The sequence below is a fragment of the Acanthisitta chloris genome, unplaced genomic scaffold (genome assembly GCF_000695815.1).
Source record: "Acanthisitta chloris isolate BGI_N310 unplaced genomic scaffold, ASM69581v1 scaffold4517, whole genome shotgun sequence".
Taxonomy (NCBI): Eukaryota; Metazoa; Chordata; class Aves; order Passeriformes; family Acanthisittidae; genus Acanthisitta; species Acanthisitta chloris.
In genome coordinates, this window is record NW_008684184.1 from 208042 (window position 1) to 220793 (window position 12752).

Sequence of the window (12752 nt, forward strand, 5' to 3'; positions counted from 1 at the left end):
TAGTTTTAAAAACAATACCCAACTCCATAATTTCTGCAGCAGGCAACAACAGTGAAACAATAATGGAATAAATAAATGGAGGAAAAGCATCCATCTCCATTTCATGGTCCTCAGAGCCTCAACACAAAGCAGAAAGGAAATGTCACAGAGAAGAAGTGGCCTAAGAGCTCCTTTTCTTCCACTATGCTCTACATTTTCCAGTGGGTTTTTTTCCTCCATCATTTGCTGGCAAACTCTAACCACAGCTCTGATTCAGTATCCTGATGTCACTGGGATATGATGTCCTGGAGACACCTCAGAATTCTGTGTCTCCTGCTGCTGTCACACCTTTTTTTTTTCTTTTAAGACCTTATACAGAAAATCTCTTGGACGTGTACTACTCGCTTGACTGCTTCACAAATGGCCCCTTCTTCAAATTGCCCTACTTCTTTTTCAAAGGAGGCCTACATTTTCAGTGGGACGTTTTGCAGCCACAGTCTGATGCACTACAATTTACTAAAGTGGTGGGAAGGATGTGGGAATGATGTTTGAGGGTGTGGGAAGTTGCAGAGCATCAGGATCGTAAATCCAGTTGACCAGTGATCCTGTTGAGATTACAAGTTCACAAAGGGAAGAGAAGCCATCCAGCACAGTTAAGAAAATCCCATTTGGAGAGTCCTTTCAGCTTGAACCTTAATACTTTTCTCCCTCCTATACCTATATCCATGCATGTGTCCTCTTGAAAGGGAGCAGCTGAGCATTAGTATCCTCCACTAGCTGACGACAGCAGTGCAACCTTAGCCAGACCACTGCTTGTGAGGCAGGCGCCTGACTGCTATATATGCTTGCAAATACCTTTGCCTGTTTTTTAGTTCCTAAAGCCTCAGGCTGCTCTCTTTGATGTGTAATACCTTAAAGATTTTAATTCCTCTTTACATCAACAGAGAGCCTTACTGAGCCCTCCCCACAGCTGCAGCCGTGTAGCAATTTCCTGCCCTTTCTTAAATCAATGAGCTACAAAGATCAGTAATTCCCAAACTTTTCAGGAAACTGTCCAAATTCACTGTGCTAGGACCTTATTAATGCCTTCTACGTTAACCTAGCCCACCATGTACCTGGAACTCCACTAATCCCTCTTCCAAACCCAGCCCCCAGTGCAGCTGTATCTCTGCACACAGGGAAGATCTTGTACCCAGGGCACATACTACTTCCCACACACAGAAGAGAACAGAGTAAAAGTCACATATGCCTCAAGGAGAACTGATGCTCAAAGTGGGGCTTAAATGAGGGTGGTAACATTTTTGCATAACTTCAGTAAGATGAGAACAGGGGATCTGAACTAGAAAGTCTCTAGGTCAGTTAGAGGTCTTTGTGATCATGGAGAGTGTAGCATGAAAATATGTGGCAGAAAACATAGGGGAGTTGCCCATTCACTGAACACTGCCCTTAGCAAACCACGACAGATGTAACAGTCCTGGTGAACACGCACAACAGGAGCATACAAGTAAAAATTGAATTACAGTGCCCATGGGGACAGCAAATGAGGGCTATGCACATGACTTTCACTCTGGTCTACACACTCATAGCCTTGCTTTCCAACCCTAGGCTTCTTGTAATGTAGTTATAGATATCTAATTCTGCAATTAATTCAATGTTTAAAGCCTTTGTCACACTGATTTAAAGGATATCTACATCATTTAGATCTGAAATACTTAGATCTCCTGAACATTCTTCAGGATTCATGAAAGGCAGAAAATGTTGAATCTTTGGGCTTTCTTAGTATTTTCTGATAACTCTGCAATGCCTTTTACTAGTACAATATGAGGTTTTGATTAAAGCTCCTTTTTAACTATTGTGCTGATAAAATATAACTTTTTCTAAATGATGTTTAAGATGTTCTACTTAATCTTTACACAAAATATCCTGACAAAAATCAAGCAACACAATAGAAGTGAAACAATCTGACATCACTGGAGAAAACCTGAAATTGCTAGAAACTAGAACGTTTTTGCACTTTTCTCCTGCAAACCTCTCAGAAACTCATTTTTTTCTTCTAATGTAAAGCAAGTATTTACACTGCAAGTTTTGGCATTTCCTATTAAAACTAAAACCAAATAAATGCCCTTCATCCAGCTCTACATATAATAAAGAATAACCTATTATTTTGCAGTGTTAGACCGTGACCTATTTGTCTGTTTTAAAATCTACAATTCTCCATTTTTCTTTCTCTGTTCCTCATTCTAATACTACTAAAAAAATTTTAAAAGACTCGACAGTATCTTTACAAGTCCTTTAATTTTATCTAATTCTTTAGATATCATGGCACCATAACAGCGATACGTCAACGGCTTACGAATAATTTAACGGAAATGCTAAAGAATGTTTTGAAAACACAAAAATCATAGAAATTATCCAGCACAGGAAAAACCCGAGAGCAAAATATATATACAGAAGAAAACAGTGGTAACAGAAGGGGTACTAAGGTAGCAGCAAACAGAAAATTAAACATACACCACCAAAAATATACAGTCACAGAAAAAAATATTGTCAAGCAAGAAAGTGGTAAGTTGCCTTCACAGATATAGTGTCTAAGAATATCTAAAACCCTCTGTCAGGGTTTGGGACTGCAGGATCCAGATAGAGGCAGGAGCAGCCATGGAGGAGACTTCTGGAAAAAATAGGGTCAATCTAGCTGGCTAACTTGGAAAGTTTTTTCTAAAGAAGCCATCATTATACATAAGACCTGTTTAGGCAAAATAAAACAGTGCTTCTAATTCCTCTAAGAACTAGTCTACAGCAAATTTCTCCTGTAAAAAGTAATTAGGACCACAAAATGCCTTCCTCAACCTTAGACACATGTCCTGTGCACTCATCAGGGAAAGAAGGGAAGACATCAGTGAGGAAACACAAACAAGCTCCTGTTACCTGTTTCTCCCAGAATCTCTGAAACCTTTAGCAAAGGGGTTTCTGTCAATTTTTAATCTGGTGATCTAAAAGGAAGAAAAACATAATTAGTTGATGTAGCCACATTTTTTTCTTTCAAAAAGTTAAAATTATGGATGATCACCACTCTTGCCCAAGCCTCCTGTACTTATTATCCTCCATACCTATTTCCCCAGACTTGTGACCTTCCATTATCCACGAACAGACTACCTGCTTAAGCTGATCAGTGGCACCAGAGGCAGGAACCATGGCAGCATTAGGAAGCCTGGCACAGTGCTGGGGCAGAAAAGTTGTTCCTGTAGAACCTTGGACCCAGATGCAAAACCCCAGGAGCTACAATTTACCAGTGACCATGTGGTTTGAGAAGCAGGCATACTGCTCAGGTCTGACTGGTATCTGAATTATCCCAGTCTCAACACCAGATGTCCAGTAGCTGGGTGCACCCATGAACATTCAAACAATGCTAAGGAGAAAAGGCACTGAGGGGAAAAGGAGAAGAGCACAACACAGCCTACAGCCCCCAAAGCCCCCAGGCCACACATAGAAGTTGCAGTTGTTCTAGTCAGAATCCAAGTGGCCCTTCAAGGGTTGTCTGGTGTGGAAATATTTTTTTTTCTTATTTTTTCCTCCTCTAAACAAAGAAGGTGGCAGCCAGACTTTATTTTGGGGGAAAATCTTCCTTCCTGCTTTATTTTCAGGCATGAGTTTCATGCTGGTAAATATCGAAAATAACATCAGGATTTTGACCTGTGGTATTATACTCCCTGTTGGCTATTCCACAACCTGGTACAACACAAGAGCTTCCCTCTGCCAGCCTCACCTTGTCCCAGAGATTCCATCTCTGGAGTGAAAGAAGTGTGAGACCTCCAGACCCTATCAAATTTGAGGAATTGGTTTTGTTTTGTCTTTTTTTTTCTGAAACTACTCAAAAGGGACTAGTTTAATACAGTTTGATCTGAAGTGGATTTGCAGGTGTTTTGCTTCTGTCAGAACCAAGCCCTTGCTCTGGATATTAACCTCAGATCTAGAATGCAGCTCTTATTTTTGCAGAAGCTTAATTTGTGAACTTAATTTCCACTGGCCTGACTTTGCAGCTGTCCTGGGACCTGTGTGTGCAGAGACAGATATGTTCTGTGGAGGATGGAATTACAGAAGAGGGAATCCCTGTGGTGGATTTGCTAACATTTTACAATTGTTTCCAGAGACGCTTCTCTCAGTAAAGTGAAGTTTTACAGCCGCTGGAGGGCATGCAGGCAGATTCAGGGGATTTAAATTTTATTTTAATGAAAAGGTTTCTCCAGCCCACCAGAATCTCTTTTGCTGATATTATAAAACTATGATTGCATCCCCCAATTTTTTTTTCACAAGACCTCAAAGTGTTTGGAATTCAGAGAACCAGAAATTTCAATGCTTCTTTACAGTGGTTCCAGTCCCTGACAGAGACCCCTCCCTTAGCACCTCCCTTACCTGTATAGTTATGTCTGATAGTTCTGATCATTAAGGAAGAATAACCAGCTTATTTCCCATAATTTTTTTTCTCCTTTCTGTATCCTTTTTCCATGTCTAAGTTACAGTTAAAGTTCGTGGAGTATATGCATTTTGGTGAGGGGGGCAGGAAATTTCCTGTGCTGCAATGGCAGCAAACCCACCGTTGTGTTGCAATATTTGTGATCCACTTTGAATCCTGATTTAAGTCAATTCAATGGGATCAGACTGCGAAAAAAAAGTTAGGAGTGGGTACCCAGAAGCAGTCTGGTAGCACAAGTGCTCTCTCTAATATGTCGCAAAATAAAAATCTATATAACATTTCACTAAATTGTTACAATTCACAATTTTTAGAAATTGGTTATATATTGCAATATGCCTTAAGCTGATTTAACACGGGTCTGTCCCACAGTCCAAAAATACTAAATATAATGACTTCCACTGACTTCATCAAGTCATTCTCCAGAAACACAGATGTTGTAATGGAAAAAATATTAACTTCACCATTTTTCATCACCAACCTTTTCCATTCAAGACTCCTCTGCAACTGATGGCAGAAAGTTGTACAATCTATTACCCTAACAGGCTTGATAGCATATTCTTTTTCTTCCAAGATGTTTTGTACCCTTACTCTAGTTTTATAACAGTACCTTGCACTATCTAAGTGGACACACTGTTAACACAACAAAAAACTTCATCAACTAAGATTCTGTTTCACATGGCTGAGAAAACAAATTACCTTATGCAACCCTTTTAAATGTCATCACAACCCCCATTCCAATTAGAATGGCAGAAGTGGGAAATGGGGTATGAACAGTACCTGTCACCTGAAAATAAAACAGGGAGTCTATGTAGAAAAACAAGAGAATAGGAGCTCCCTGAGCCCAAAGCATGACAGAGGTGATGTGAAGGCTAGTGAGAATCCCTGAGACAGAGGTAGCTAGCAGGTAAACATTACGTAAGGAGACTACAAAGGGAATGGGTGGATATAAGCACCTGTCTGTGCATGCAATGAACATGCCTGAAGAAGCAATAAAGCAGGTCACCTCTCCAAAGACTAGGACACGATCTTTCACTGGCCACTGACAGAGAAGGGGGAGCAAATGCATGTAATCCACAGTGAGGGTTTTACAAATCTCCTTTCTTCGCTGGTGTCTCAAACACTTCTTAAATGTTCATGTTTTCTTAGCATTTAATTTCTTCTTAAAGATATATGTTTGGGGGAAATAGGGATAGACAGGGAATTCTGTAATCAAACACTAATGTGAACTGGGATTGTATTTCTTAGTGCCATGAAATCTAGTTTAACAAAAAGGACAGATCAGTAACAAAGTCAAGGTCTCTACAGGGAGAATCCCACTGTAGCAACATTTTTTCCTTATGATATCTGGACTCAATAGTAACAGTCTGTACTTGGAACTGTGCAGGGTCTGAATTAAACATGAATTATCACAGAATCACAAAATGGCTTTGGTTGAAAGGGACCTTAAAGGTCATCTGGTTTCAAACCACCTCCCATGGACAAGGATACCTTCCACTAGACCAGGCTTCTCAGAGCTCCATGCAACCTGGCCCTGAATGCTTCCAGGGATGGGGTATCCACAGCTTCTCCGAGCAACTGGTTTCAGTGCCTCACCACTCTCATAGTAAAGAATTTCTTCCCAATATCTAATCTAAACCTATTCTTTTTCTGTTTGAAGTCATTCGCCCTTGTCCTGTCACTACATGCCCTTGTATAAAGTCTCTCTCCATCTTTCCTGTAGGCTCCCTTCAGGTACTGGAAGGCCACAATTAGGTCACCCCAAAGCCTTCTCTTCTGATCTTTACTTATAGTGGGGAACATTTTGCTTCCCTGGTCCCAATCCTGCTGTCTATCCACTCAAGTGGTGTGGGAAGAGAGGTTGCCATTGAAGACTGAGGCAAAAAAGTTGAATACCTCAGCCTTCTCCTCATCTATTTTTTACCAGTTTTCCAGCATTGTTGATCAACAGGGGTACACCTTCCTTGACCTTCCTTGTCTGGTTAACATACCTATAGAAGTCCTTCTTGTTATTCTTTGCAACCCCTGCCAGGTTCAGTTCCAGCTTCACCTTGGCCTTCCTCACCCCATCCCTACACAGCCATACTTAATTTCTATACTCTTGCCAGGTCACCTGTCCTTATTTCCACTTCTTGCACATTTACTTTTTTCCCTTTAGTTTGACCAGCAGGTCCCTACTCAGCCATACTCATCTCTTGACTTCTTTTCCCAATTTCTTGCTCTTGGGGATTGCTAGCTCTCATGCTGTATTGAAGACTCCTTTAAAGATATGCCAGTCCTGTTCCATCCCTTATTCCTGAGGGCAGTCTCTCAGGGGATCCTATTGACTATCTCCTTGAAGAGCTGGAATTTTGCTTTCCTAAAGTTCAGGGGCCTAACTTTACTCCTTACTTGACCTGTATCCCTCAGGACAATCATTCATACGCAATATTTCAAGGTTTGAAGGTTTAGATTGTCAACAAACTGATGAGATTACAATTATTTAAAACTTTTTCTTTCACTGCTATAAAAAAACCCATCTACTATGTGTTTTCTCTCTAAGATAACAAATCTGGACTAGTTGCACTTTTTTTAAAATACAGGATGCTGTAATCTACACCATGAAACAGCAAGGAAATTTGAACCAACACATCTCTTTATGGCTGATCTCACTTATTTACTTTACAGTACAGCCACAGTCATCTTATCTTCAGGGTGGTTTTCTGGCTAGATACTTCATGTCTACACACTACCCCATAGCAAGCATTTTTTTTTAAGCCTGTAAAGTGTACATTCTTCTATAGCTATGTTTTTTAGAGAAGTTAATGTCTTAATCACAAAAATCACACCGATATCAACATAAAAGGAGCCTGAAGGCACACCTGTTGATTTTGGTAGGCTGTCACTGTGGTGAAAACAGTTTCAGGAAAGTTGAAGGTTTTCACTCCATCTCCTGAAGGAATTGGCTTTGTAGGAGAAAGATCACTGCTGAAATCCTTGCGGATGACATGAACACGGGGCTGGTACTTATGCATTGAATGTAAGATTATCTGAAGACAAAACAAAAGCAAAAGGAAAAGGACTATTTTTTCCCAAATATTTTATACCACATCCAGATGTACAAAGAAGCTGGGATGAAGTAAGAGCTAATACGAATAAATTACTCTTTTCTTACAAGCATATACAAGACAAAGTTTGTGCTGTGAGCAGGGAGGAAGGTGCTTTGTTGCTTTATAAGTTCAGGTAACATTTTGAGGAAAAAGCACAGAAATAGGGAAAAATGCTTCATAACTCCAGAAAGCAGCTACAGATACGTGCCCAACAGGACACAGGAGCATCAAAGCAGCAGCAGCAACAACATTTTAAGTCTGAGAAGAGCGAGGCTGGGACTGCAGGCACCAGGATTAACTTCTAACTTACATGGCCTTGATCATCAAGCTCGTTGTTGGTCAATTTGAGCTTGTCAAAACTGACCACCTGCCTCATCCAGGTGTCTCCAGAAGCCAGTGAGTCAGGGTGGATGTAAACCCTCGGAGGCACTGGGGAGTCAGCATTGCCAGCCACCATCCACTTAGAGCTGTGATACACATACCTGGAAGAGGAACGGTAGATGGCTAAGGGACGTTCTCACTCACTCACTGCAGAAACATGTCCGGGGCTCCCACTCCCCTGTCACCCTACCGCATGCACCCCAAGCTCTCATTTGCAGTCAAAGGAGAATGTGCTTTATTGCAACCTCCTACCTTCTAAATGAAAGCCAGATTACCCCTGAGCCACTTGTTCAGGCTTGATTCCTTATTGAAACCACCTTGCAGTCATTTTCCCTGTAAAACTCTGCCACATGTGCCTTCTCAACTCCTTAACCCTCTCTGTGCCAGAGTTAGAGTCTGGAAAATAGGAGTAAATAAAGTTCTCTCTGAAAATATTAATAAATGCCCTGCAATTTCTGGAAATCTGCACTGGATCCCTTGCCAGACTTTGCAAAACACGTGTCTTCACCCAGAAAGGGAAAAATCCAATGGATACCATAAAAACAGATAAAACAGAATTTCTGGTTTGAAATGTTGCAGAACAGGAAATTCCATATAGTATTACATATGTTGGGATTAGAGGGAAAAATTATTTTTCTGTTCCTGGTCTTTTGTGATCTTTTTTGTTCCTGATCCTATATTTGCCATAAATTTCTCTACCACAGCTTTGCCTAGATACTTTTTTTTTCTGTCCTGCAGCTCATTCCATCTAAGGAATTTCACAAACAGTTCTGCTAACACTTCTGAGTTCTGCCCTTTGCTGCCCCTCACTGGGTCTCTACTCAGCTCTGCTAAGCTGTTTCAGTCTTTACCTACAAACAGTGACTCATTTCCTGTATTTTCACAAGAAATGAAAAAATAAAATAAAAAAAGAAGTCTGTTCCTTTCACTGCTAGTTTGCTCTATGTGGCTCACAAGTTAACAAGGACAGCAAAAAAGGGTAAAACAATTTATTTTCCATGTTAATATCAGAACCACACCCAAAGGAAGAGGAAAAACATCCGAGTATCAGATGCTACTTTGATGCTTCCCAGGAAAAGCATTTTCCTGAGAAACACTGCACAATTTGAGAGCAAAAATGTAATATTTAGCATTTGAAGCAGAGGTTCAATTCTGAATCCTTGGAATGTGGTACAGCCGAGACTATTTGGGGGAAAGATTTGCTCTCAGGGGTGTTTTAATGAGAATACATAAATCACATCTGTCTGGATAGTTTTCTGGGATGCAGAGGACCATGAGTTTTCCAAAGTACTTTTCAGGATCAGAAGACCATTAATATCAGAGAAATATCTTCTTCCTGTCTTTCAGCTCAGCAGTGGAGGGTTTCTCAATGACTCCACACTGCAGGTCAAGGACCAATATTCACTGTGGCTGTTGGACAATGAAGGCTTTTAAAACAGAAATCACCCAATTCAGTTCAGGCCAGACCTGAGGTGCCTGTCTTAGTTCAGCTGCCAATTGCTCATTCCTTTCTTGCTGAAGTAATTTTAGCGGCTGCAGACTCCCCATTGATAACTCCAGTTATCAGTTCCCTCAGATGGTCATTGCTGTTCATGTCAAATGGGAAATGCATGATAGAGATCACCTCAATTTAAAACTGCTATTTGAAAAGAGAAAGATTCCAATCCAAAAGAGCAAGAGAATATATTAAATCTCTGGGTTTGTGTCTCATTATTCTGTTCAGATCAGCTATGTTGGTGTAAATCAACTGGTCTCCCCAGCATACCTTTGCAATGGTGTGTAATGGCAGGTGTCTTTCCTAGGCTGTCATTGACAGTAAGTTATTACAAGGTTCCTGCCTCTGCACCTAAAAAGCTTACCTGTATCTCTTGTTATCCACTGGGACAATGTCCATGGCAATATAATACTGCTGGTGGGGATCCAAGCCTGTAATTTTCACCCTCATGGCTGGAAACATTCTCCTAGGAAAGTAAGAGTAGAAACAAGCAAGAAAATGGTGAACAAGGAAGTTGAAGAGGCTCCTTACACCTCTCTCTGACACCAGAAGCATGCTACTTTACACAGCCCAGTACTTGGCACCACCGGGCTTGATGTGGGTAGCAAAGGGTGTGCTGGCAGTGGTTTGAGTCTTCAAATTTTTCCTATTTGAGAAAGGGATAATAGGATAACAACCTGTGAGTAATCATAAAATACAGTCAAGCACTCTGTCCATTCCCAGTTCCTAGCAGAAGGTTCTCCTATGCTTCATACAGATTGTCCTCTCTAAGACATTTCTAGGATGGGTAGTGTACCTTCCTCCTGCTATTTTGTCCACTGGCCATCCACCTATAATTATTCTCTCATATTCCATTAAATGCAGCATCACTTTAGTCCTCCTTTTTTTGACAGTATCACATTTCAATATAGAGTTTGATAGTACTGGGGTTGTATTTAAGGCAAATCCATCATCCTAAAAGATCCACTCACCCTTATGTATAAAGTTACTTAAGAAAAAACATCCCTCAAATTAATCTGCTTATTAGGAATATACTTCACTTTTATCAGAAACACTGGCGTTATTCCCATGGATTCCTTGAAGTCCTGATAGTATTTTGTGCAACAGTTTTAGTAAGTGTTGTCTTTTCTATGCCATATGATCCAGAACTGTCTTAAGCATTTTCTCCTGATAGGCAAGTAATGAAACGCTACACCAAAGACAATCAATTCCCATCCTTTCTCCTCTTGTCTGAGCACAAGTTTAGTTCTGCTGAGCACAGTCAATGCTCTGGAAATGTTTGTAGGTAAGCAATTATTTCAGAAGAGAACAGATCAGAACAATTTTAACCTCAAGGCAATATCAGCGTTAGTGTGGCTATGGCCTAATTTCTCCTTGAAAATTTTATGGAGGCTGGGAGACCAACTTCCGTTCTATAACTCACTCAAACAGCATGCTGATGGAATTGCTTACACCATACTATATTTGCAACTAATATGGTATTTTTAGATCTACATAAAATCTGAGGAGCAGAACTAGGTGAAGTGCAAAAGGAATCAAGCAGCTGAGCAGAGCACTGAAAGAAATCCTGCATTGTTTCACTGACTGTTAACTCAAACCTAAGCTTTACTTGAGTGGCTTCTCAGCCCTATCTGACAAAAAGTTGAGCTAAGGTCCTATAGGATGATGTTACTTGATTGCTCGACTTCTACCTAGAGAAGGTAGAACAATGAGGCAAGAGAAACTCCAAAAGTATTGGATGGTCATACAAAATTACATTCTGTTTCTCTGATAGCCTTATTGAATGAAGGTATTTGGATGGAAGGAAGATATTAAAGGGTAATTTAAAATCACAATGCCAAAATCATGGAGAAGCATACAAGAAATGTAATCCACTGTTTCCAGAAGCTATCCCTAGAAACTATCATGGCACTTTCCTTTTCATTTAGTGAGAAGCCATGAAATGTCAGAGAAGATTTATATCTTCTCCCAACATTTCTGTTCCTCAAACTATTACTAGTGGGCACAGCCTAGAGGAGAAAGCAAACAGGAAAGTTTATATCAACACCTCCAAATGTGTCTCTCAAACTTTGCACTGCAGGGATGTGACCATGAGAAGCTCTTTCATTCTTTTCCATCCAGGCCACATATAGCCTCTAGCAGAAGAGGGTAGTAAAGAGGAGGTTGATGATCAGCCTTTTCCCCTACCCACAGCTTTTCCATTTCAGGCTACAATAAGAAGGAAAGCTTTGACCTATTAGTATCTGCATCTGCTTTCTAAAAGGGCATTTATCATGGTGGGTGGGAAGAGCACCACCCCGCAGCTGGCACAGCACAGCTGACCTGAATTATGAGAGACATAAAACTGTCAGAAAAAACGTCTGCAGAAACTCTTCAAGAAGAGAGCAGTTTTTCAACTGATGGTGCGAGTTTGGTAGTTGAATGACTTGGGGGGAGAAAAGGAATAATAGATTAGTCTTCAGTGGCTTGAAGGCATTACTTTATTTCATATTAAATCTGCCAAGAAAAATGGGTACAGGATGTGGCATTTTACAGCCCGGCTCTCCCTAATTAGAGAGATGTGCCTTGGGAGCAGCTAAAGAGGTAGGTCGTGTTTCAGAGGGTTGATAAGAAGCCCAGGATTAAATCTGAATCTCTGGGTCTAAGTCTGTGCACTGTATTGGGAAAACTGAATGCACTGTGTGTCCCAAGAAGCTCTCTCCAAATCTACAGCCCCATGTAAAGTTGCAGTATAGCCTGAGGGGTTGTTTGCTTATGAAATACCTTGTAAAATATTGCCACAGATCATTCAACAGGCTTAGAGGCTAATCTCTAAAATGGTCAGAGAGAGCTCAGCTGATCCCACTGCTTTCTCTAAGGTTTAAAGTGTACTTTTAATGTTTTGTAAATTATTACTGGTTTTCTGTGGGTGTAAAAGTAACTTGGGTTACTTTGCCATAAGGTCTCTGGCAGCACTGCTGTGTGGAAAGGGGAAATGGAAAAGGTAGAGGCTAACAGTGGCGACTTAGGGATGTACTCATGTGTAATCCTGGTTAAGTCTCTGTTCTCTGTATTTCCTCTTGGCTGGCTCTTGGTACCCCAGAGGCATCAGCCTTACAGAAAACAAGAGGCTCAAAGGTTTGGAAGGAATTCAGGCAATTTGAATATGGTTGTATTAATAAACAGTCAAGAACCTTTCATCTAGAAAGATATCAGCTAGCTTTATAGCCAACAGCTACCGACACCAAGGCTGTGTTTCATAGGGAACACATGATGACATCTGATATATTTTAGGAGGAGGTTTTATATCAACAGCAGTTTGGTATGATCAAGTTATTTATATGTTAGCTTTACCACTCAG

At 40.6% G+C, this 12752-nt stretch overlaps 1 protein-coding gene across 1 annotated transcript in view; it reads right to left on the reverse strand.

Moving 5' to 3' along the window:
• Positions 1–12752, reverse strand: part of TBX15 (T-box 15) — a 36499-nt gene that overhangs the window by 18996 nt on the left and 4751 nt on the right. Inside the window, exons 2-5 of the mRNA XM_009079228.1 lie at positions 9777–9878; positions 7847–8018; positions 7309–7476; positions 2905–2969 (exon numbers count right to left, since the gene is read on the reverse strand). Coding sequence (XP_009077476.1) covers positions 2905–2969; positions 7309–7476; positions 7847–8018; positions 9777–9878 — 507 coding nt within the window. The remainder of the gene's footprint in view (positions 1–2904; positions 2970–7308; positions 7477–7846; positions 8019–9776; positions 9879–12752) is intronic.